General features: G+C 37.8%; 2 protein-coding genes across 3 annotated transcripts; one reads left to right on the top strand and one right to left on the bottom strand.

Annotated features, from left to right (window-relative positions):
- Window positions 1-923: 923 nt before the first annotated feature.
- On the bottom strand, window positions 924-2,609 carry LOC141847762 (uncharacterized). Its single transcript, XM_074735847.1, has one exon. It carries the CDS (start codon window positions 2,331-2,333, stop codon window positions 1,152-1,154), a length of 1,182 nt encoding a protein of 393 aa, XP_074591948.1. The 5' UTR covers window positions 2,334-2,609; the 3' UTR covers window positions 924-1,151.
- A 1,401-nt stretch (window positions 2,610-4,010) lies between these two features.
- On the top strand, window positions 4,011-10,066 carry LOC141847239 (PH, RCC1 and FYVE domains-containing protein 1-like). Of its 2 annotated transcripts, XM_074735230.1 has the most exons (10): window positions 4,011-4,128; window positions 4,203-4,478; window positions 4,634-4,720; window positions 4,865-4,957; window positions 5,050-5,136; window positions 5,219-5,338; window positions 5,514-7,565; window positions 7,686-7,811; window positions 8,598-9,037; window positions 9,323-10,066. In XM_074735230.1, the coding sequence occupies exons 2-10, from the start codon at window positions 4,431-4,433 to the stop codon at window positions 9,483-9,485; spliced, it is 3,216 nt and encodes a 1,071-aa protein (XP_074591331.1). In that variant the 5' UTR covers window positions 4,011-4,128; window positions 4,203-4,430; the 3' UTR covers window positions 9,486-10,066. The 2 variants fall into 2 exon arrangements, with proteins under 2 accessions (XP_074591331.1, XP_074591332.1); XM_074735231.1 differs by lacking the exons at window positions 4,011-4,128; window positions 4,203-4,478; window positions 4,634-4,720 and having other exon boundaries at window positions 4,901-4,974.
- Window positions 10,067-22,438: the final 12,372 nt, after the last annotated feature.

Raw genomic sequence — 22,438 nt, 5'->3', positions numbered from 1 at the left:
TAAACTTATCGTTAAGATACACCAACAACATTTCTCAGGCAAGTCTTGTGGTTTTGACTTAGTTTGAACTAAGAGTTTGAGATCACAGGAGTAACTTCTTCCACCTAAGCAAAATAATAATCAAGGTGGTGTTAGAAGTGAAGTAGGTCTGATAAGGTCAAAAGAAGGTTAAGTTGTAGCAAACAAGTTTTCGAAGTAGATTTGAAATATGAGTAGTTTGGGGATTAAAGGCCCTAGTACTAATCAAATGAAATGCTAACATAAAGGAATAGTATTGAGACAAACTTATCAAGACTTGAATTCAGTTTGAATGAATCCCTCTCAACCTATAACTCGACCGACTTTCCTTAGAATCATAGATCCTCTATCCCCGTCCATATTCGAAGCCCGAGCCTCATCACCATAGCCGGTAAACTGCTATAATATGTTAAACCTCCAACTACCTTAACACCCACTTAACTCAAAACACTCTACCAAACCTTGCAACCTAACTTTAAGTAGTTCACCCTACACCTATGCATATCAGTAAAACTATTCACCTTTCAACTGAAACCAACCTACTTTGGTGGAACCACTGTCAGTTCAACCGAACTAAATTCGACGCACCAAACTAAGCCTGACTCTCCACTTGGGTTAACTATTTCTGATATGATCTTCTCTAGCCAACTCCCCAACTGAGGTCTGAGATATACACAGACTGCTAATAGACTTCTCTCTGTCTCATTGGTTCCAACCTTAGTAGAAAGACACAAGAATTTGAGCAACCACTTCTTTGAAATCTTTGCAAGGCATTACACTATGTCAATGTCAACTAAAAGAAACTGAAAACTTGGAGGCAATTCAAAATGACACCCTTAACAGATTTCACTAGACATCAACAATGAACAGAAAGACAAGTTGTATTCAATCACAAAAACACAAGATGGAACTGATTCTTTTCTTGTATGAGATCTTGATGCATATGAAGAAATGAAGAACAAAATTCATTACAATGAGAAGAGAACAAGCTGCACTAATACTATAACAAAGATAGAAACAACTTTCCTTAACAGTATCTTCCTAACAAGAGAAGAGAACAAAGACTCAATAAGGGGAAAAAACACTCTAGCAAGGTAGTAGTAGTGAAGAGCATCTTCTTTATTGTGACATTGCTAGTTCACTGGATTCACAACAGGATGGGAAGAGCTCAATGGCTCGGCGGAGCTCCCCGTGCCAAGGTCCAACTCCTTCTTCCTCACCTGCAATATCATATGCTCATTCTCCAATTTCAATCTCTCATTCTCCAGCCTCAGCCTTTCGAGCTCCCTGTCCTTCTTGCTACGAAATCTCTGCCACTTGAAATGTTGCTTCTCCAGTTCCAGTGCTTCGGCCTCGATCTCTATCCTCTCCTCCTCAAGCATCAAAGCACGTCTCTTGAACCACTCCCTCAACTCCCATGGTGATCTAGTTGTGTCGTGAAGCACGGCATCGATTTCAAGCATGAACCTCTCCAACCCCAACTTGCCCATTTCCTCACTTCTTTCATCATCGTCTTCATCCTTGTCCTCATCTTCATCTTCATCCTCGACCTCGACGTGACCTCTACTATCCCTTGTAGAAGGGACTTTGGCGACTTGGCTAACTTGCAAATCAACATCATGGCAATTGGGTATCCTCTGCCCGTTGTGATATGCGCACATCTCCTGGTAAAAGAGGTGCTTCGAGCTTAAGATCTTCCTCACATCGTCCTTGGCTTTGGAAGATATATGAGGCATCGAATCCAGAAGGTGTGGGTTCTCGACGACCTGGCAGGAAGTCCCCCGCCCGAGGATCTCGTTCAGCCGCTTGTATCTCTTGTTGAGGTCATTGAACTTGTCCTCGCACTGTTGGGGGGAGACGTAGCAGCCCTTCTCCAGCATCAACTTCGAAACCGTCTTCCACTTGCCCTTTTTCTGGACGGAGGATCCCTGCTTCTTCCTGGCCGCAGCCGGCCCCTCGAACGCGTCCGCGGCGCCATCGTCGTGATCGCCAACGTACGCCACCACCGAGATGAGCAGCCGCACGACCTCGTCAGTCCACTTCATACGGTGCCAAGGCGAGACCTTTTTGCCTCCGCCGGTGCCGGAATCAGGCAGACAGCGAGGATCGTGGCCGTTCTCGTCGCTGGCGTGGAAATGGTCCTCGTCGTCGCTGGTAGCCGCGCCGGCCGAGGAAGGCGCAAAAAGGGAGGCCATCTGGTTGCCGGAGCCGAGTCCGGGATGGAGGTGGGGCTGGTGGTTGACGGCGGGCTCGAGATCAAAGATCCCAGCGACCGAGCCAGGGAGCAAGCCTCCGCCCATCATCGAATTATTCATCACCTCTCTCTGTCACCGCTTCCTGCAGAAAGCATGAAAGCTACCGGGAACAAAATCCTCCTACCAGAAATCCCTAGCTTCAAATGAACTTCGAAATCGATAGAGAAAGCAGATCAGGTGAAATCAGAAACACTAGCGGATTTGTGTGAAGAAGAGAGGAATTTTGAGGTAGAAGACGAAGAAAGATTCTAGAAAAGGAGACGATTTTGAGGAAGGAAGAGAGGAAGAACTGGATCGAACTCAAACGTGGACTGTTTATTGATCTTTTCTTACTATTTTTATTTTGATAAAAACAAGGGTCTGCTGTAGATGAGAAATTTTATTTTAAATCAATAATATTATTGCTTACAAAAAAAATATAAAAATAAAATTTGGATAATGCTTATTATATTTAGCAATCAAATAAAATTCTAAATTATGAAGTTATAATTATCGGAAATAGGGTCCACAGTGGCAGCGCCGTTTCCGGCCAAATCGCGATCGGATTCCGATTAAATCGCAGCCGGAGACCGGTAGAGGAAGGATCGACGTGTGACGGTGGTCCTTCCTCGGTCGGTCTTCGACCGCGATTTAGTCGGAATCCGACCGTGATTTGGTCGGAAACGGCACGGCCACTGTGGACGACGGTTTCCGATTAAATTTTCGGATTCCGACCATTATCCGATCGGAATCCGCGCGTCAGTCGAAGCGTCGTCGAGTGGCGCGTCGATCGTGGCCGAGGCGGCGGATGGCGGTGGCTGGACGTACGGCGAGAGTGACGGCAGTGGCGGTGGGTCGTGAGTGTCGCGGACGTGTGCCGACGAGGAGTCGCGCAGCATAGCAAATTCGATCAAATAAAATTCTAAATTATGAAGTTATAATTATTTCCAAATTTATACGGACAGTAAATGAATAAATATTGATTAGTAAATTTGAATTTTTATATTAAATTTATTTATCAATCAATAAATTAAAAATAAATTTAATAATTTATTAAATTAAATAAATAAATTTAAATATATATATATTGTTTGAATTATTAATAAATAATATTTATGAAATAAAATTTATGCATCATACTTATCAATATAATAAATTAAAAAAATTTAAAAAGAATAAATAATTTTATATTATCAAATGTAAAATTATAAAAATTTTAAATAATTAAATAAATTTAAATTTATAGTTCGATAATATTTAAATAAATCAAATTTAAATTCATAAAAAAAATCAAATCAAACTTAATAATCATTTTAACAATTAGATTCATTTTAAATTTGACTAGATTTGATTTGATTATCTTATTAAATAAACTTAAATACCGTAAAGTTTAACTAAGCTCGGTTCTTTTTCAACTCTAATTTTAGATTTACAGGTGAATTAGAAATAAGTCATTTACCTTAAAAAAAAAACTGAAATATATATATATATATAAAAGAAGGGATCATTCGGTATTTATCAAAGTAGAGGGATCAATTTGAACATTTTTGCTTTTATTTATTTATTTATTTTGTGAAATTTGGTTTTAGAAATTTGGAAAAAATATATAATTTGGAGAGGCTTGACCGTTCATTGCGAAAGCTCCTCCTGGTCCGCAAACTCGGGGCAGCCGCATGGCGTGTTTCTGCGAGAGTTACTTCATCTTCTTCCCCCGACGAGCGGAGGCCACATCGGTGGAAGCCCAGCCCTAGCCAGGAAGACGATCGGACGATCGCATTTCGTTGTAACTTCGATCTGTCGGGAGTCTCCTTCAGTCGGTTCGTTGCTATGCGCCTGACGGGAAGGGGCGAGGAGAGGCCGATTGATGGTTGCCAAGGTATGGTCTTGTTCTTTCTCCCTTTCGCCTTCTTTCGCGACGACTGGAATTGAACGGGGTGATGAAATCGGAAGGGGAGCAGCGGCGTCGGCGGAGAAGCCTTCCTGAGGAAGAAGCGGATGAGGAATAATCGACGACGGGAGTGATTGATGAGAGGGCAGGGCGCGATCGTGGGCGCAGGCGGCGAGCCGAATCATCATCCTGTCCATCCTCCTCCTCATCGACTCATCAATGGAGACGGCGATCAGTAGCTCTTCTCATGCTCCGATTCGTGATCCTACCGGACCGTCCTCTCAGATGGAATGGCAGATCCTGCTGATTATGGGAAGCCTGACCGCGAGATCCAACAGGTACCTTTTCCCGCTTTCTGAAGATCTTTCCTACTCTCTCTATTGTTTCATTAATTCGTTAATTATTTGTTTGGTGATGGATAGATAAAATGCTTGCTGTTTTGACATTACTTCGCTGGTATTTCAATCTTTTGCTTTTCTTTAATGATTTGAAGGCACTTATTGCATTGAAGAAAGGCACCCAGTTAATCAAGTATAGTCGCAAAGGAAAGCCTAAATTCTGCCCCTTCAGAATTTCTAGTGTGAGTTATTGTGCTACTGTGTTATTTCTGACTTCAAATGATTGTCTTTCTTATTATTCACATCATTTAATACTTTATCTTACTCGGTTAGGCTTTGTATGGTGTATATGTTTATAATAACTTCTTGATACCTTATATTTACAGGATGAAACTACATTGATTTGGTTATCTCATAAGAAGAAGGAGAGGGCTATCAAATTGTCTTCTGTAATACAAATTGTTCATGGACAGAGAACTGTATGTCTTATTTAACTGTAAGAATGAAGAAAATTTTGTCAATATGAAACCATGATAAAGTTCAACCTTCTTCTTGGTACAAATTTTCACAGGCTGTTTTTAGGAGATATTTGCGACCTGTAAAAGACTACTTATCATTTTCTCTTATCTATAACAACGGAGAAAGATCTCTTGATCTGGTTAGCATACAAAACAATCACATTCGCTCAATATTATCCGTTAAGCCAAATGTAGAATGTGATGTATCTTTCTTCCATATAGATTTGCAAGGACCAAAGTGACTTGGAAGTGTGGATTGCAGGACTTAGTGCTCTCATATGTACAGAACAGTCTCAACATTTGAGAACTGATAGCCACAGCGATGGGATTTTCTCCTCTGATGTAAGTTTGTGTGTTTACTATTGACAATAGGCACATAATGCTGATTATTGACCTTCAATTATATCGATGAGATTACTTTCTCCTTACCATCCATGCAACTTTTGTGAATAAGACCAATAGCCTTTCACTAGAGATATGGATAGCACTCATAAATGCCCCTATCTGTTTTCTTCAGGATGGAGACTCAGTATCAAATGGTCATGCTTATGGACTAGAAAGCACTTTGAGCAAATCTCACGGTTTTAGCACAAAATATCATACTGGTGGACCTTCAGGTAGTTTAACAAGATCAGATGTGGGGTCAGATCACACAAATATGCAACTAAGACTAAGTAACGGAGATGGTGTACGACTTAGTGTTTCAAGTGCTCCTAGTTCCTCCAGTCAAGGTTCTGGACCAGATGATATTGAATCTTTAGGCGATGTTTATGTGTGGGGAGTAGTATGGTCTGATGGAGCTGTAATGGATGGATCTCCAAATGGTGTATGTGCAAGAACTGATGCTTTAATTCCAAGATCATTAGAATCAAATGTAGTTTTAGATGTCCATCAAATTGCATGTGGTGTTAGGCATGCAGCTCTAGTTACAAGGCAAGGGGAAGTATTTACTTGGGGTGAGCAATCTGGTGGTCAGCTTGGCCATAGTAGTGATAGAGATGTAACCCGCCCCCATCTTGTGGAGTCATTGGTACTTTGGAATATGGATTATATTGCATGTGGTGAGTACCATACTTGTGCTGTATCCACTACCGGTGACTTGTTTACCTGGGGAGATGGCACTCACTACACTGGACTTCTCGGTCATGGTACCGATGCTAGTCACTGGATACCGAAGAAAGTTTCGGGCCCACTAGAAGGACTACAAGTTATGTCTATTGCGTGTGGCACATGGCATTCAACATTGATTACATCGAATGGGAAAGTGTTTACTTTTGGGGATGGGACATTTGGTGTTCTTGGACATGGCGACCGAGAAAGTCTGGTATATCCTAAAGAAGTTGAATCTTTAAGTGGATTAAGGACAATAAAGGTCGCATGTGGAGTATGGCACACTGCAGCTATTGTTGAAGTGATGGGTCAAGTAGGTGCCAATGTTATATCTCGCAAATTATTTACTTGGGGTGACGGTGACAAATACCGCCTCGGTCATGGTGATAAAGAAGCACGTTTAGTCCCTACTTGTGTTCCATCACTTATTGACTATAACTTTCATCAAGTAGCCTGTGGGCATAACTTGACAATTGGGCTCACAACATCAGGTCATGTTTTCACAATGGGCAGCATGTCCCACGGTCAACTTGGCAACCCGCAGTCTGATGGCAAGCTTCCTTGTTTAGTGCAAGATAGATTGGTAGGTGAGTTAGTTGAAGAAATTGCTTGTGGAGCTTGTCATGTTGCAGTGCTAACATCACGCAGTGAAGTATACACATGGGGAAGAGGTTCTAATGGTCGGCTGGGACACGGAGATATTGAAGATCGGAAAACACCTAGCCTTGTTGAAGCTCTCAAGGATAGGCATGTGAAAAACATATCTTGCGGTTCAAATTTTACAGCCTGCATTTGTATCCATAAATGGATATCTGGTGCAGATCAATCACTTTGTTCAGGGTGTCGACAAGCATTTGGTTTTACCAAAAAGAGACACAACTGCTATAACTGTGGGCTAGTACATTGCCATGCTTGTAGTTCTAGAAAAGTGTTGAAAGCAGCTTTGGCTCCAACACCAGGGAAACCTCACCGCGTATGTGATTCTTGCTATTTGAAACTTAAAGCTGCTGAATCTGGTAACTCCTTGACTACTAATAAGAAGACTGTTACGCCTCGTCGATCCATTGATATCAAGGAAAAGCTCGACAAATGGGAAATAAAATTTTCAAAACCTGTAGTGTCACCAAATGCAGATCCAATGAAATATATTGAAGCTAAATCAATAAAAAGCGATGCCAAATCAGAGTCGTTGTCCCTGCTCAGAGCTCCACAAGTTCCTTCACTGTTGCAGCTGAAAGATCTCTCTTTTACTAGCTCAATTAATGCACTTCAAACAGCTTTAAAACCGATTGTTCCCTCATCACCTCCACCACCTGTGAGCTCCAGGCCAACATCACCATATGCAAGATATCCAAGTCCTCCACGCTCTGCTACTCCAGTATTTTCTAAAGGTGCTATTGACAGTCTCATGCACTCTAATGAAATACTGAACCAGGAGATCCAACAGTTGCAATCCCAGGTGCATTGAGAACTTTTACATTTTAGGATTGCTTTATTTGGCTTTTGTTTTCAGTAAGTTAATGAAAAATTTCTTGTCCACTCAAAAGCTGCTGTGATAATAAACCTAACCTTCTGACAGGTCAAAAATTTGAAAAAAAAATCTGGAGCACAGGAACTTGTCATTCAAAAATCAGAGAAGACAATTCAACAAGAATCTGCCAAGTGCATTGCTGCAATACAAGTTATCAGAAATCTCGATGCTCAGGTACTCTTACATATAACTTAAGTCTTGTTCTTTGTAAACATGCATAAATGGACACTTTTCTGGAAAAATCGAACATTTCCATGTCTTTATTGGGATCACTTTTTCATATATGATGTCATTAAAATAGAAAACATAAGCTTACTTTCATACTCTCAGGGTGAAATGATTATGTCTCTTTCCAACCAATAAAACTAACTAGACTTGTTGATTGCTTTTTTTTTTTAGTGTACATGGGAAATCAATCCCTTAAATTACAATATAGGGGATTACATTCAGTGCCTAAAAATAACAAATTGATGGCGTGATTGCTTATTTCTAGTAGTAGTTCATCTACGAAATCCTAATATACTGGAAATTTTAATTGCTTTTTTGATTTGATTGATTTCATATGTGGCTAGTTGTGTTGATAAAACCTCATTAAGTATCGTTGTAAGTTAGTTCAATATTATTGCTTCACATACCTATAATTTCTTGCTTAGAAGAATAAGATTTTAGTAAGGAGCAAGTAGTTCATACTAATGCCAATGTTCTTTGGAAAGGGATAACGTGTATCAACAATTCGTGAATATATGGATTGTTTGCTTAGTGATCTCTGAAATCTAATATTGTTGACAAAATGTTTTCTAGTGAATTGGGAAATTAACACTATTTAATTAAGTCATAACATGATCGTTCTTAAATTTGATATCCTCCCAAAGAAAACTTATGCTAATTAGACATTTTAAGTTTTTCTTGTAGAAATCACTAATTGTTGGTTTTGTATTTGCTGGCTCTCTGTTCTCGAAGCTGAAGGATATAACAGAGAAATTGCCCTCTGAATTTCGTCACAACTTAGCTGCAATACATATGCAAATAGAAGCATTCTTGGAACACAATGATAGTATCAGATTGGGCATCTCATCAACCATGGATTCTTTATCTGGCAATCATCTCTTGACTAATGACAGGAACGACATACATAAACAAAGATTAGAAAATGCTAGGGATGAGTCAGAGGCAAACTATGGTTCTTTTGAAAGAGATGCTCACAACAGTAGTAAATTGGCAGCTGCTAGTAACCGAGAGTCAAACTTTCAACATAGCATTGACAACGGCTTAAAATCACCTAGAGTCAAACATGGCAATAGTGGAGAAGTAGAACTCACAGAACAGTTTGAGCCTGGTGTATACATTACTTACATTCAACTAAGCAGCGGTATCAAAATTTTCAAACGGGTTCGATTCAGGTAACAACCCATATTTATCAATTATTATGAACATCATACAACATAGTGCAACAAAACCATAGTTGCTTGTCTTTTCCAACATTACTTTCCTTTTGATTATTTTACTTGAAACCTTAGTATTAGCGATGCAAAGCAATATATTCCAAAAGATTATCTTGCAAGAAAGTTTTGAGTGAAATTTCATAAAATATAAATTGTATAATACCTATATTACTTTGCTCATATTTTTCTCCCAATGTTTTGCTTCATTCTTAGCATGCTATTTTCGACTGTTGTGTTGTGTAGCAAGAAAAGGTTTGCTGAGAAAGAAGCAGAAGGTTGGTGGAACCAAAACAAGGAAAGAGTGTTCAATAAATACAGTTATCCAGGTCATGGAACGGTCACATTGCCTACAAATGCAATACCAAACGAGGAGGAATATGCGACACCACCGGCCCCTTTCACTTGACTTGTTTACGGTAAGGAGCATTGAGATTGTAAAGAGCTAGGTGACAATCTAGACAGGATGCTTTAACAGTTATCTGTTTTGATACTTTTTTTTTCCTCTTCCATTTATCATTATGTAGAGCAAAAATCAGGTTCTTACATTCTTTACGATCTTTTAACCGTTTCGACATGTATATTGTATGGGAAGAACATGATCTATTTTGACAAAGTTATAGCTACTCCCATCTCCTCCATGGGATTGATGGATCTTCAACTCACTACTCCCTTTAGAGTAGGCCAAGGAAGACCATAAGAAAGAAGCTGTGACCTAGGAGAACAAATGCAGGCTTGAATCCATACAAAAACATCTGGTAAGCCATCTTTCTCAACAAAGCTAAGACAATGGTTCTGTCAAGAGAGTCGAAAGGTTTGAGTAAACCCACTTTGCTATGGGCTGCTTACTTGCTCAGAAGGCTCAGCACTTAGTTCTCTTATCTCGTCTAGACTTTCTAGTTCGAAAATCTCTGCTACAGTCCAGTTAGTAAGAATTGTATTTCTATCTTTATTGTTGGACTATGATGTTGAGCGTCTTTAGTTGTCTTGTAAATGATCTTCTACATCTAACAAATTCTTAAGATACATATCATTTAAGTTTTGCTTCGTTTAACCGACTTCTCTTCTCGTCTAATGCTAGATATAGATGGTGGAAGAAGACTATAACACTACTATAGACACCAAACCAATTGTCATATTGATTCGTCTAGCCGACTTCTCTTTCTCGTCTAATGCTAGATATAGATGGTGGAAGAAGACTATAACACTACTATAGATACCAAAACAATTGTCATATTGATTCGTTTAGTCGACTTCTCTTCTTGTCTAATACTAGACAGAAGGTGGAAGAAGACTATAACACTACTCTAGACACCAAAACAATTGTCATTCATTCGTTTAGCCGACTTATCTTCTCGTCTAATGCTAGATATAGATGGTGGAAGAAGACTATAACACTACTATAGATACCAAAACAATTGTCATATTGATTCGTTTAGTCAACTTCTCTTCTTGTCTAATGCTAGATATAGATGGTGGAAGAAGACTATAACACTACTGTAGACACAAACAATTGTCATATCGTCGCTAGGTAAAGTAGATTATGATGTGTCTCATGCACTAACCTAAAGTATTTATCTTGATTCCCAACTTTTATTAGAAGTTAAATAAAAAGATTAACTCATTTACCTCTGCTAATGTTTTTATATAAGAAATTTAAAGAAAGCACAAACTAAGTGTAATGGACAAATTAACTTGGAGTTAATTTTCAAAATTATGAAAGGTTTGAAAATAATTATTGTAAGACTAGACTTTAACCTAACTACTGAAAATTGAAATATCAAATCCCACGGTGACCTACCTTTTATTTGATTGACCTAAATTTTGCCTAAACGAAATGGTGTAACTTTAGTTGACTTAGTATTACCTTAAGTCAACTTAACACCAAAGAGACCCCTTGGCTTTATTCATTTAGGTTAACTTACCGTTTAGTCTAAGTTAACCTAACTTGTGCAAAAGGTTTATTTTGGTGTGGGGCTTGATAGATTGGATCTAGGAGTACAAAGGAATTGAATCAAGCAGCATAATATGAAAATATTAATATTTAAATTTGAGCTTGAAAAATATATGTAATATTCCAATTTGATTTAAAAATAAAAAATATAAATAAATTTGGTTCAAACTCGAGTTCGGTTCGAATTGTGCAAACCTTGATTTGAGCATAATTGAATTAAAATTCGAAACGATTTAAATTCGAGTTTGGTTCGAATTATTCAAACCTTAATTTGAGTATATTTAAATTAAAATTGTTAAAAAATAATCAGAGTTCGATTCGAGTTCGGCTCGCGAGCGACTCATTAATAATCGAATAAAATATTATAAGTTCGAATTCGTCTTGAAAAAAAATTATCAAATATGTTGAGTTCAGTTCAAATTCGATAATTTTCAATATGAATCAAATATTTTTTAAATCGGCTTGAAAAGCTCATGAACATACTTAATTCATTTGCACCCCTAAATTTAGACCTTGCCAATTAGGAAAGCCAACTGAATATTATCAGAGTAAATGGGCCAAAACAGTTCAGTTGAGCTGATTAAAGTGGTTAGATTAGTTGGATTTAGATAGATCAGTCTGATGGATCAAGGGAGTTTGTGTTGGAAATGTAAATGGAATAATGGATGGAAGAAACTTGAACGTGTAGTGCTGTCAAACGGATCAATCTATTATGGGGCGGGCCAATCCGTGTCAAAAACTCATCATATGGTGGGGCAACACAAGGAGTGGCTCACCAACTTGGCTGGTTGAAAAATTTTCAACCCAACCAAACTTAAGACAGGTTGCGAGTTAGGCGGGTCAACCCATGAGTCTGTCAAAAAATAAAAAAGTATAAAAAATATTAAAATTTTTATGTTTGGATTATAGTTTAAACGAGTTAAGTTGAAATTTTTAAGTTTGAATTACGATTTAGACAGATCAAGCTCACTAGTCCATTGAATTTTTTAATTTATTAATCTTTAATTTAAAAAAATTAAAATTTCTCAATCCGCGGGCCAACCCAAGTCCGCCATTGGTCGACCCATGCAGGTTGCGGGCCTAGGTTGGTGATCCACCTGAATCCATATTAAAATGGATTGATAAAATTTAACCCAATCCACTTAAATTATTTGACGGGGCAGACAGGTCTAATCCAAATTGACAACTATACCAATGTGTATGAGATTTAGTCCCACATCGAATTGGAAGATTTGTGGCTTTCATATTGATTTATATTGAACACAACAACGAGAGTCGTGATAATGTATGGGTGAGATGTGCTCCCAAGGGTTGGCGATAGATTTTGGGGTCAATTCTTAGTGGATGCAAAATGCCTAACTGTGTGTCTGACCTCCCCCATACAAAAGGATCGTTGTGTTAGGACAATCCCCTCAATGATTTACTCCCTTTCAGAGTGTGTGGGGCCACTTAGAGGGGCCGCTAAGGTGACGGCTTCACCTTTTGCCACAATGTATGAGTTAGATGCTCTCTGTCACACGCACACCGGATCGGCCGGGATAAAAATTGCCCAAGCAGATCAGCCTACATTTTACCATCTGAATTAAATTTTCTTGTTTGCTCAAGAATGTAATAGGCACATTAATGATCAATCTGAAACGGTTGGATGATTAATGACAAATTGGTAACTGTTCCAACGGAACAAGGCAAGCAAAGATAGTAATGACCTTTATTTAACCATTAATTAGCAGGTTTAATGTTTTCATCAATCAGAGCCTATATAAGTTACTCTTACCTTGGATTAATAAAGACAAAGTGTGAAAATTTCATCCTCTTTTTCTCATGATCTCCACTTCTCTACCAAGCAATCCGCTCGACAACATTTATTACTTTCTGTGATAGCGTTCGAGTATAAATTTCGTTCGCCACGGAGAATATGATCATGGTTAAGTTGTTGTATCCTGGTATATAGTCATTAACATAATCTTAAAGCATCGTTGGAGGGGATAAATCTATTTTATGGAGATTGTGTTCAACATAGACCTCAATGGAACTCAATCTAGATTCCCACTTGGACTTGACACTAGACTTCAGCTCTCAGTATAGCTTGCCACTCGGGAGTCTCATCGCATTTTGACTTTCAGCACTCGAGCAGTTGACTGATATAAGATATCATTCGATTGATATAAGATAACAACTGATAGGAGACAGTAATCGATTGTTATAGCTCTCTAGCACTCGATGCTCATCTTCACAATCGGTAACTTGACTCAATTAGGTAGTTAATTGATATCATACATTAATCAACTGATCCAGCTCTCCAAGCATTTGACGCTCATCTTTGCCATTTTAGACGACTCGACTCACTCGGACAGTCAACTAATCTCGTAAAATAGTCGACTGGTGACCTGATCTCTTCACAGACAGTTTGGTTGGGATTCTCATCCCACTTAGATGCAGGTTGGTTATGCACTTGAGTCACTCAGACTCGTGTATCTCTCGCCTTACTCGGGCTCGAACTCTCAAGAAGTCTACGAGGTTAGGAATTCAACTTGGTTCGCCTATCTTTACAACATTCTAACTCACAACAGCGACACCCTCTAGCACGTCAAAGCCATCTTGACAGAGATAAATCTGAATTTAATTTCTATATAATTTAAATTCAATACATTCCCTATATCTCTCACAATATCTCCCAATAATTTACTGAACTGATTTATAAGTTTTAGGGTTTAGACAATTAGGTGAGACATCAACTGGACAAATTTTATATATGTGGATTTTATTTTTCCTTATGAAAGATATTTCTTGTATATTGTTAGAATATTTTTACCTTGTCATTTTAATTTATCTATAGTTCATAAAAAACATCTTATTAAAAAAAAAGATAATTACATAGCCCTTAAACACTCACATCCAAAGTTTAAATAGATTTTAAACCAAAAATCTTAGCAACAACTTAATTTTAAGATTTGTATCAAATGACACCCTCTAAACTAAGGAATAGATGTCTTATTTCTTATCTATTTTATTCTTTGCACAAATAATTTTTTAATTATCTCACAATCAAAAACATTATTTTACTCCAAGAAAAAGTAATTCCTTAAAGGAAACAATATATAAAAGAAACTCAAATTTGTTCCATCACTTACAACACCAACTAACTATCTATACATACATAAAAATAAGCACATAACCTTAAGGAATAATTTTCAATGTTACTAGTAGAACAATTATTATAAATATTTTATTGATTGATTTATTCATTTTTGATAAAATTAGCTTCTCAAAACTATGTATGATAATTTCTAACAAATATAAATATATATGATAGATAGATGATAATCAACTAGCTAGGGCTTTTTCCCTTGTGTGTAAATGTAGTCAGTGTGAGCCACAAGTGTTCTTCTCATCAAACACTCTTCTTCCCCAACTCCTCCACATCCTTCCTCATAGCTGCTGCTGCCTTCTTCAACTCGCTGTCAAATATTCGATCAATCGATCGATCGCAAAAAAAATAATACAAAACCAACTCAAATTCTCAAAGAAAATTTATGATACTACAATAATTCAGTCAGCATACCTTTTGATGTGTGCTTGAAGAAGCATCTGTTGCAGGGCCATGCCTGATTGCATGGCAGCTGAGGGAGGCCGAGAGGAGAAGAGAGACCAAGATGAAGATGGCGGCGCAGTGCTTTGCCATGGCGACCGAGAGATCGAGATGGTGGAGTGGACCGAGAAGGGAGAATGGAGAGGGTATAAATAGAGAATCATGCATCATAACTTTTTTCGAGGGGAGGTCATTCAATCGAATATATCTATCGGATAAATTCAGAGTACAACTTATTCTGATATTCTTATTATTCCTTTGAGTTGGATAGAGAGGAATAAGCTGGAAAGCTACTGAACGTGTGGGATTTAATTTGATGGTTTTCAATATCCCAATACAGAAGCGTAGAAGTCAAGCCGTGTGTGCTGTGTGAAAGAGATTGAAGAATTAGGTCAAAAAGATAACGGAGAATGTTTATAAAGGATTTAGGAATCTTGTTCTTCTTTCTTTCTTTTTGTTTTTTTAGCACTACTTATCTAGTCCTTTGGACCAATTAGTCTTGAGAATGACTGATCTAATTCCATAAAAAAAAATTTTTTCATTGACTATCAGAATAAATCCGGAAGCACTAGCAGCGGACGACCTACTAGTCTAATATCTTAGGTTTGAGTTAGAAATCGAATCATAGATACTTGGAAGATTAATTGCACGGGAGGAGTGCCGAGTTAAGAATCATGCCTCCTCTTTTATTGGGGACTAGGCCTGAGCAAGTCATCTGCTTAATCATTAAGCTAGGCAAGAAGAAGCTAATTAAAAAGAAAAGAAAGAAAGAAAGAAGAAAAAAAGGGATAGAATTCAAAGGAACAACGTTATCAGTCGACGAGTCAATGAGTCTTCCTAATGCGTTGCTTTTGATTAATTAATATGATTAAGAAAAGCATTTAGAGAGTAGTCCGATCCGATCCACACGCTTAATTTTTGAGTTGAATAACAAAACAAATACAGATTGAGTCTCTCTCTCTCTCTTTTTGAATGATTGAAGATTCCCGTGAATTTGAAACTTAATTAGGTGAAAATATATCATATCAACGTGAACGTGACGCCCGAGCATAATAACAATTATTCTAAAGGATAGTGGAGAAGACATCGAAAAATCATCAGACGTAGAGAAGCTGTATTTAAATTTAACTGAATAAAATTGATTCAAAATAAAAGATAATATCTTAATAATAATTAAATAAATGTTTAAATAGTATTAAAATTTTAATGATGAAAATTACTCTAATACAATAATAAAATGATTTAGAGTCTTCAAAAAAATTTCAAATGATATTTTTTAGATTTAAGAATGGATTATTATGGATTACATTTGATAATTATTTGTATATCCATTAATGAGCTTCGATTTGATATATTAAAGATATCGTAATTCAATTTTATTAAAAGTTACGATCTTTGAGAATTCGAATATCTTGCATGCATCTTAATATCTTTTTATTGTCAATTAAAAGAGCTTTAAAAAAACAAAAAGAGCCTTTTTTTTAATTATATATATAGAGAGAGGACGGATAACCATGTGCATCTTCCCGTGTGTGATATCCATCCGTGATTGAGTGCATGGAGCACCCAGATCACTTCCGAGCGCCCTGACTCGTAGGGGCACACACTCAATTGTGGACGCTACAGTACAGGAAAGAAATATATATATAGGGTTTTAATATCTTGCGCGCCTTATAATACGCCACTTGTTTATGACAGAAGATTTGGAGCATTCAAAATAGTAACAAGTGCCTTTTTTTTAATTTATTTATTTTTGGCTTACAGTAAGCTATTTAAGATTTTTTTTTTTCTTTTAGGATTTAGAGATTAGATTATAGTATTGTATAAAAAAGTTTTTAAAATAAAAAAAATTAGTTACTCATGGGATATATCGAATAAGAAGTGCGGAATAACAACTCGACACACCCCATGAGTAATTAATTTTTTTTCATCTTGAATTTTTTTATTTCATACTATAACTCAATCCCTAAATCATTCTAGATAATTTCCTTTAACGAAAAATACGCTATATGAAAAATATAGCATGAAATTCAAATAACACACTCACTGTATAATGTGGATCCCATTGTATGGATATGGGACCCAAAGTAATGTGTCATGTTACATTCCAGGCAGATCTCCTTTGTTAATATCTAGCTCTTCTTAATGGTATCTCCTCCTAATTTTCATCTACGATTCTCTTCACTAAGCGGTGCTCGATCTCCCATAAGATAAGATCATCTTCTCCATCGTGAAATCTTTGTCGTCTATGGTTATCTCGTCAAATCATCCACAAGCTAAGTCAGTGGTTTGACTTGTTAGGGATGTGTTCCAATTATATATCTATTGAAGGGAATCTAATCTAACAGTACCGGATAGACTTTGATGTCTAATCCACAAGTCAACTGTGGAAGATTAATTCCCATTTTAATATATGCTGATTGATGTTCCGATAATTACGCATCATTCAGTTATTCTTTCCCACACGGTTCACATGTTTCAGACATATAAAAACTCAGAAACTAATAATAATAATAATAATAATAATAATAATAATAATAATTTTGTCTGAATGTTATTGTATAATTTAACTTAGTTCAAGAGATCGAATAAAAAATAATCATTATAAGAATACCTCGTGATTAATTAATATTCAAAAGAAACCTTTCAAGACAACAACAAAAAAGGTTAGCTCAAGAACAAAGATTTTAAAAAATGAACATGATTCTAAGTTACTTATTATTAGAGCTGTCAAATGCGATAACTCATGGTGAGGCGGATCAATCCATTAAAAATCTATCATACGACGGGGTAGGACGGGCCGACTCACCAACTTAGCCGGTTAGAAAATCTCTAATCCAACCCAACCCAACTACCCAAGGCGATTGCGAATTAGGTAGGTCAACCCACGAGTCTGTCAAAAAATAAAAAAAATATTAAAATTTTTAAATTTAGATTATAATTTAAATTGATCAAGTTGAAAATTTTAACTTGAATTGTAATTTAGACAAATCAAGTCCACTAATTCATTGAGTTTTCTATTTTAATTTTAAAATTTTAAATAAATAAATATACTTTCTCAGCCCGCGGGCCAATCCAAGCCCACCGTAAGCCAATTCACACAAGTCACGGGCCTAGGTGAGTCAATCTATCTGAACTCATCTTAAAATAAGTTTATAAAATTTTAATCCCAATCCGCCTAAATTGTTTGACGAGGCGGGCCAATCCAGTGGACCCAACTTAAATTGACAACTATACTTATTATAAGTTGAGATTTTGATAACTTCATCATAAAAATTACTAAAATTTTTGGCAATTTTAAGTATTGTTTAAGGTATTTTACTTGTCGATTTTGACATGAAATGCATCAGTCTAGCTACTTTAGCAAAGTTAAGATACCTTACTAAAATTGAACTTTTGAGAGCCCCACTAATTTAATGGTTGCTTCTTTGTCTAAAATTAAAAAATTAAGATCATTACAAATTATTATATTAAATTATTTAATATTATTGGTGCAACGATGTCTTAAGTGGATAAATTTAAATATTATTTTGATGTGTTTTATAAAGAATTTAAGTTATGTTTTTATTCTATGTATCTGATAAATGTATTGAGTGTACGAGGAGTTTTGCAACAGTGGCAGAATACCTATCCAATATCTCGAATATTAGAAGTTTGAGTCTTAGCTGTGGCGCACTATAAGATGAATTTCCTCCAGTGGGAGGTTGTGTCTAAGCAAGTCGAGTTGTTGGGCTATCCGTTGTAAATGTTTTCGGATTACTCTGGTGACAAGTGGAAACTTTCAAAGTTCAACAAGTTGCATATAGAATTTGGAAAGCTAATGACTTAAAATATAGGATTGAGTTGTATTGACAATGACTTTACATGATCAAAATTGGATGGATATGCTCAATGGCTCAAAAGTCCAAAATGAGGTTGACTCAGAGGTGATTGACGAAGGATGACATGGAGCAAGCTTGGAGAGATCGATACATCCAAGGGATCTAAAATTCCTAGTGTGGGTGCTTGTTGGTTCCATGGCTTCTAAGCACCAAAACAAGGTAGATTCGATGGCAAGACAAATGATGGCATGAAGTAAGCTTGAAAGTTTTGAGCATCTAGGAGACCAAATGCTTGGCGAGGTGGACTCAAAGGTGTGAAGTCTTGACAATTTTGAAGATCAAAACGTATGTGAATTGATCTGGTATGAGATCGAGGGATGGGTCAACGCTCGGTGGATTATCTTCTATTGACTTGGGTCATGTCAACTACTACTAAATCCGCCTTCTACAACCGGGTCGGCTTGTAGTGGATCATGCACGTGCTTACCGAATGGAGATGTGATAGAAGAAACTTGACGAACCAATTCCTCCTCCACCTCGCTGAGCACCCTACTTCCTTGTTGAAATAGAACAATCAGATGTTAGAATGGAGCCAAAACACACCTTAGTGTGGCCCCTCTGACTCTTAAATCAAAGTTGGAGAAGAGAACAGAAAAAAAATAGAAAACAATAGTAAAAATAGTAGTTTCACGATCAATTCTACATATCTTTTTTGCTAGAATGATTACTTGTTATATAAAGAAGGAGAAGAAGAGACGTTTCCCTTGTAGCAAGGGCGCCCCTTCCTTCATGCAACCCTCCTTTTCTACATTTATAATTGGCACCTCCTTTCTTTTTCTATAAAAAGTGGAATCCGTCATCTAACGGCCCCACGACTATATATGAGGAAATAAATCGAGAAACTGCAATTGGTTACGACACAGTATTGTATGGCTTTGTCAGAATTCGAACCCTTACTCTCTTCTGCAACGCTGTTGCGTCGTAGCCAACTCAGCTATCCTTTCTTGTATCTATAACTGTTATCCATTGATGTCGTCAACCCCTAACGTTGTTCTGTAATCGACGCGCTTCCCTATTGAACCTGACAAAGCTAATTTACTGGCTGAAGTACTCTAATGACTCGACCCCAACTCTATTAAACTCAACCAAAGTGTTTTAAGTGCAATCGAGCTCCCCATAAGTGTTGTCGAGTATCGCCAATCTCCTAGTAGGTATTGTCAAGCTCCTGGTAAACATTGTCAAACTCCTGGTGGGTATTGTCGAGTCCAACTTAACCCAGTCGCGATCTGAGACTCTAATTGACTCGAGTCCCCATTAACCAAGTCAAAGGCATGCTAACCAAGTCAAAGGTATGCTACATGAAACCTACGTTGCTTGAGTCAAGGAAGCATTACGTGGAGTTTGAATCAAGAACCTGCCACATAAGAAACCCCTATTCACCTCCCTATTATGAGCTATGAGAAATTATGAATGGAGATGTTTACAAGTTAATCATTGGCAGATAATAAAACTATTATCTTAGCCATTGGAGTTAGATGTTTAGTTAGTCGACTGAATAAATTATTTAGTTGATTGAAAGATTAGTTGTTGGAAAATAAGGATAGTATATTTAGTCAAGCATAAATACTTGACCTAACGATAACACTTACACTTAGAGGATCCAATATTTCTAACCATAGTGTTGGACTTCCATTATATCCTAATATAAATTTTAAAATAGTATTAATTATTTATATGATGGAAAAAATAATTTAAAAAACTAATATGTTAATAAAATGTAAATTATTTAAAATTTTCTCGTGCTTACGAAATCGGTGGCGACCTCGCGAGGAGTTGTGAGGGGTAAAGAGGTGTGAGGATTAAGAAGGGAAATCACTTGCCAAGCACATGGCTAGTGCCCAACTTGGACCGGGTTGAGCTCGATGGATGCGACTTAAACTTAAGGTCATGCTCAACTCATCTCATATATGGGTTGAGCTCCTGCTGCTCAGCCCGGAACCCGACCGAGACTACTTCGAGCGAGGCGAAGTCACACATGGCTCGACCCATCTAACATCTCTGTTTTGGTTTAAAGAAAACAAAATATATACAGTGGAATTCATAATTGGACTACTGATAGGTTCGTAGAAGACAAAAAGATAATGATAATAATAATGAAATTGTAGTATGTCTAATGAATTGATCGATGCTCTCCTAACCTAAAGACATCAAACTCACATTTGACTTGAGTTTTATCAGACTAGAATCAGCCGCGTGTGCGTGTGCGTATCGACAAAAAGCTACAGCCTGCTCGATGGCGACTGAGCTTTTTCATCGTCGTGACAACGCAACGCCTATTTCCATGGACATAAACCTCCATCCTCATCCTTTAATTTGCCCACCATCATCAGTTATCCCCTTCCAACTCAACTTGTCTATCCGCCAGGATGACTCCCGGTGCCCTAAGACGCATATTGATCCATGCAAATCCGACCATATCACGAAAGAAAGCTTCGTTAGCAATGTTAAGTAGGAGTTGAAGTGGAGTGGATGGAACATGTAGAAGATCAGGATATTTTGAAGAAATGCTATTTGAGATGAGATCAATGTAACCACTTTGTTCTACTAGTGTTCTTTAATCATTGATACGGCATATCCTTATTGGTCTTACGTGGCAAAGAAAGTTAATAAGCAGTCTACCATGACAAGTCAAGAGGTCAATAATCTAACCCTATTTGACCAACCCAACCTCACTAACATTCGGCCCGACCTCCATTGCTCTACCCGGCTTCAGCTTCACTCGGCCCGGCCCAAAGGTCCCTAGCTAGCTCAATCAGTCCGCCCTCGACTGACTCAGCCACCAAGACAATCCGACCTCGCCACCCAGCTGACCTCGCTACACTCTCGATCGTTTTGGCTACTCCACCTCATCCTTGGCCATCACTCGACCTCGGCTAGTCCGACTTCTTCAGTCACTCGGTCTCGGCCAGTCCGACCTCTTCAGTCACTTGGCCGCACTCAGCCTCGGCCAGTCCGACCTCTTCAGTCACTCGGTCTCACTCAGCCTCGGCCAGTCCGACCTCGGTCACTCTCAACTATCCGACCTCCTCGGTCTCTCGATCTCTGCAAGCTCGGCCGCTCGGCCTGACTCTAACTCGGTCTCTCTCGGCCATCTTCTGCATTAAGAGACAACCAAGCGTGCGAGCTCTGCCAAAGGATTAGGACGATTACTAGGTTCTCAGGTCTAGTCCCCTAGATCCTCCTGTGTTTGTACCCAGCGCTAAACAACAAGAATAATCTGCACGGCCGAGCCATAGGATGGTTACGAGGTTCGCAAACTTAGTTCCCCAGATGCTATACCCTCCGCTCATTTGTCAACAATGCTCAGAAGTTGTCTCCTCAGATACCACCATAGTCTGGCCTCATGTCAGCAAGAATGTTCCTCTTGAGTGATTATATAAGTTCCTCCGCAGGTATGAAGAGCTCTCTGGAAGAAACTCCAACTACTTTATATTATTCTTCTTCTTCTTCATCCTTGTTTTCCTTTGCTGACTTGAGCGTCGGAAGTGGTCTGTCGGGGATCCCGGCACCCAGCTAATCCGCTCGTTCAGCTTTTTTTTCTTAGGTCCAGAACAATGGGTCAACGACGATTGAGGTGACATATTCTTGACTGATCCACGATATCCAACCGGAACAATCATCATTGAGGACTGTTCTTCTAGGCACAAACAAAGAGACTTTGTACACTTGTTCACAAATCTGTAATCTTCTTTGATCTTTTTTGTTTGTAGTGAAATAATGCCTTCAACATTCAGTAACATCACTTGATAGTAATGTTTGTACCTTATTGATATTGGTAGCATCTTTGTGTTCATCAGGTTAACTAAAAGAAAGTGACTGAACAAATAAGGCGACTTATAATGGTCCTAATTGTACACATGCTTTGTTGATCAACTATACTATCATAGATGTGATACAATGATAAAACACTAAGGAACATTCTTTGTATTTTGTCAGGT

This window comes from Curcuma longa, chromosome 16 (genome assembly GCF_044706935.1).
Source record: "Curcuma longa cultivar G26 ecotype Majalengka, Jawa Barat chromosome 16, ITB_CL_G26_1.1, whole genome shotgun sequence".
Classification (NCBI taxonomy): Eukaryota; Viridiplantae; Streptophyta; class Magnoliopsida; order Zingiberales; family Zingiberaceae; genus Curcuma; species Curcuma longa.
Note: the sequence above shows the minus strand (reverse complement) of the source record. Positions and strands in the feature narration are given on the sequence as shown.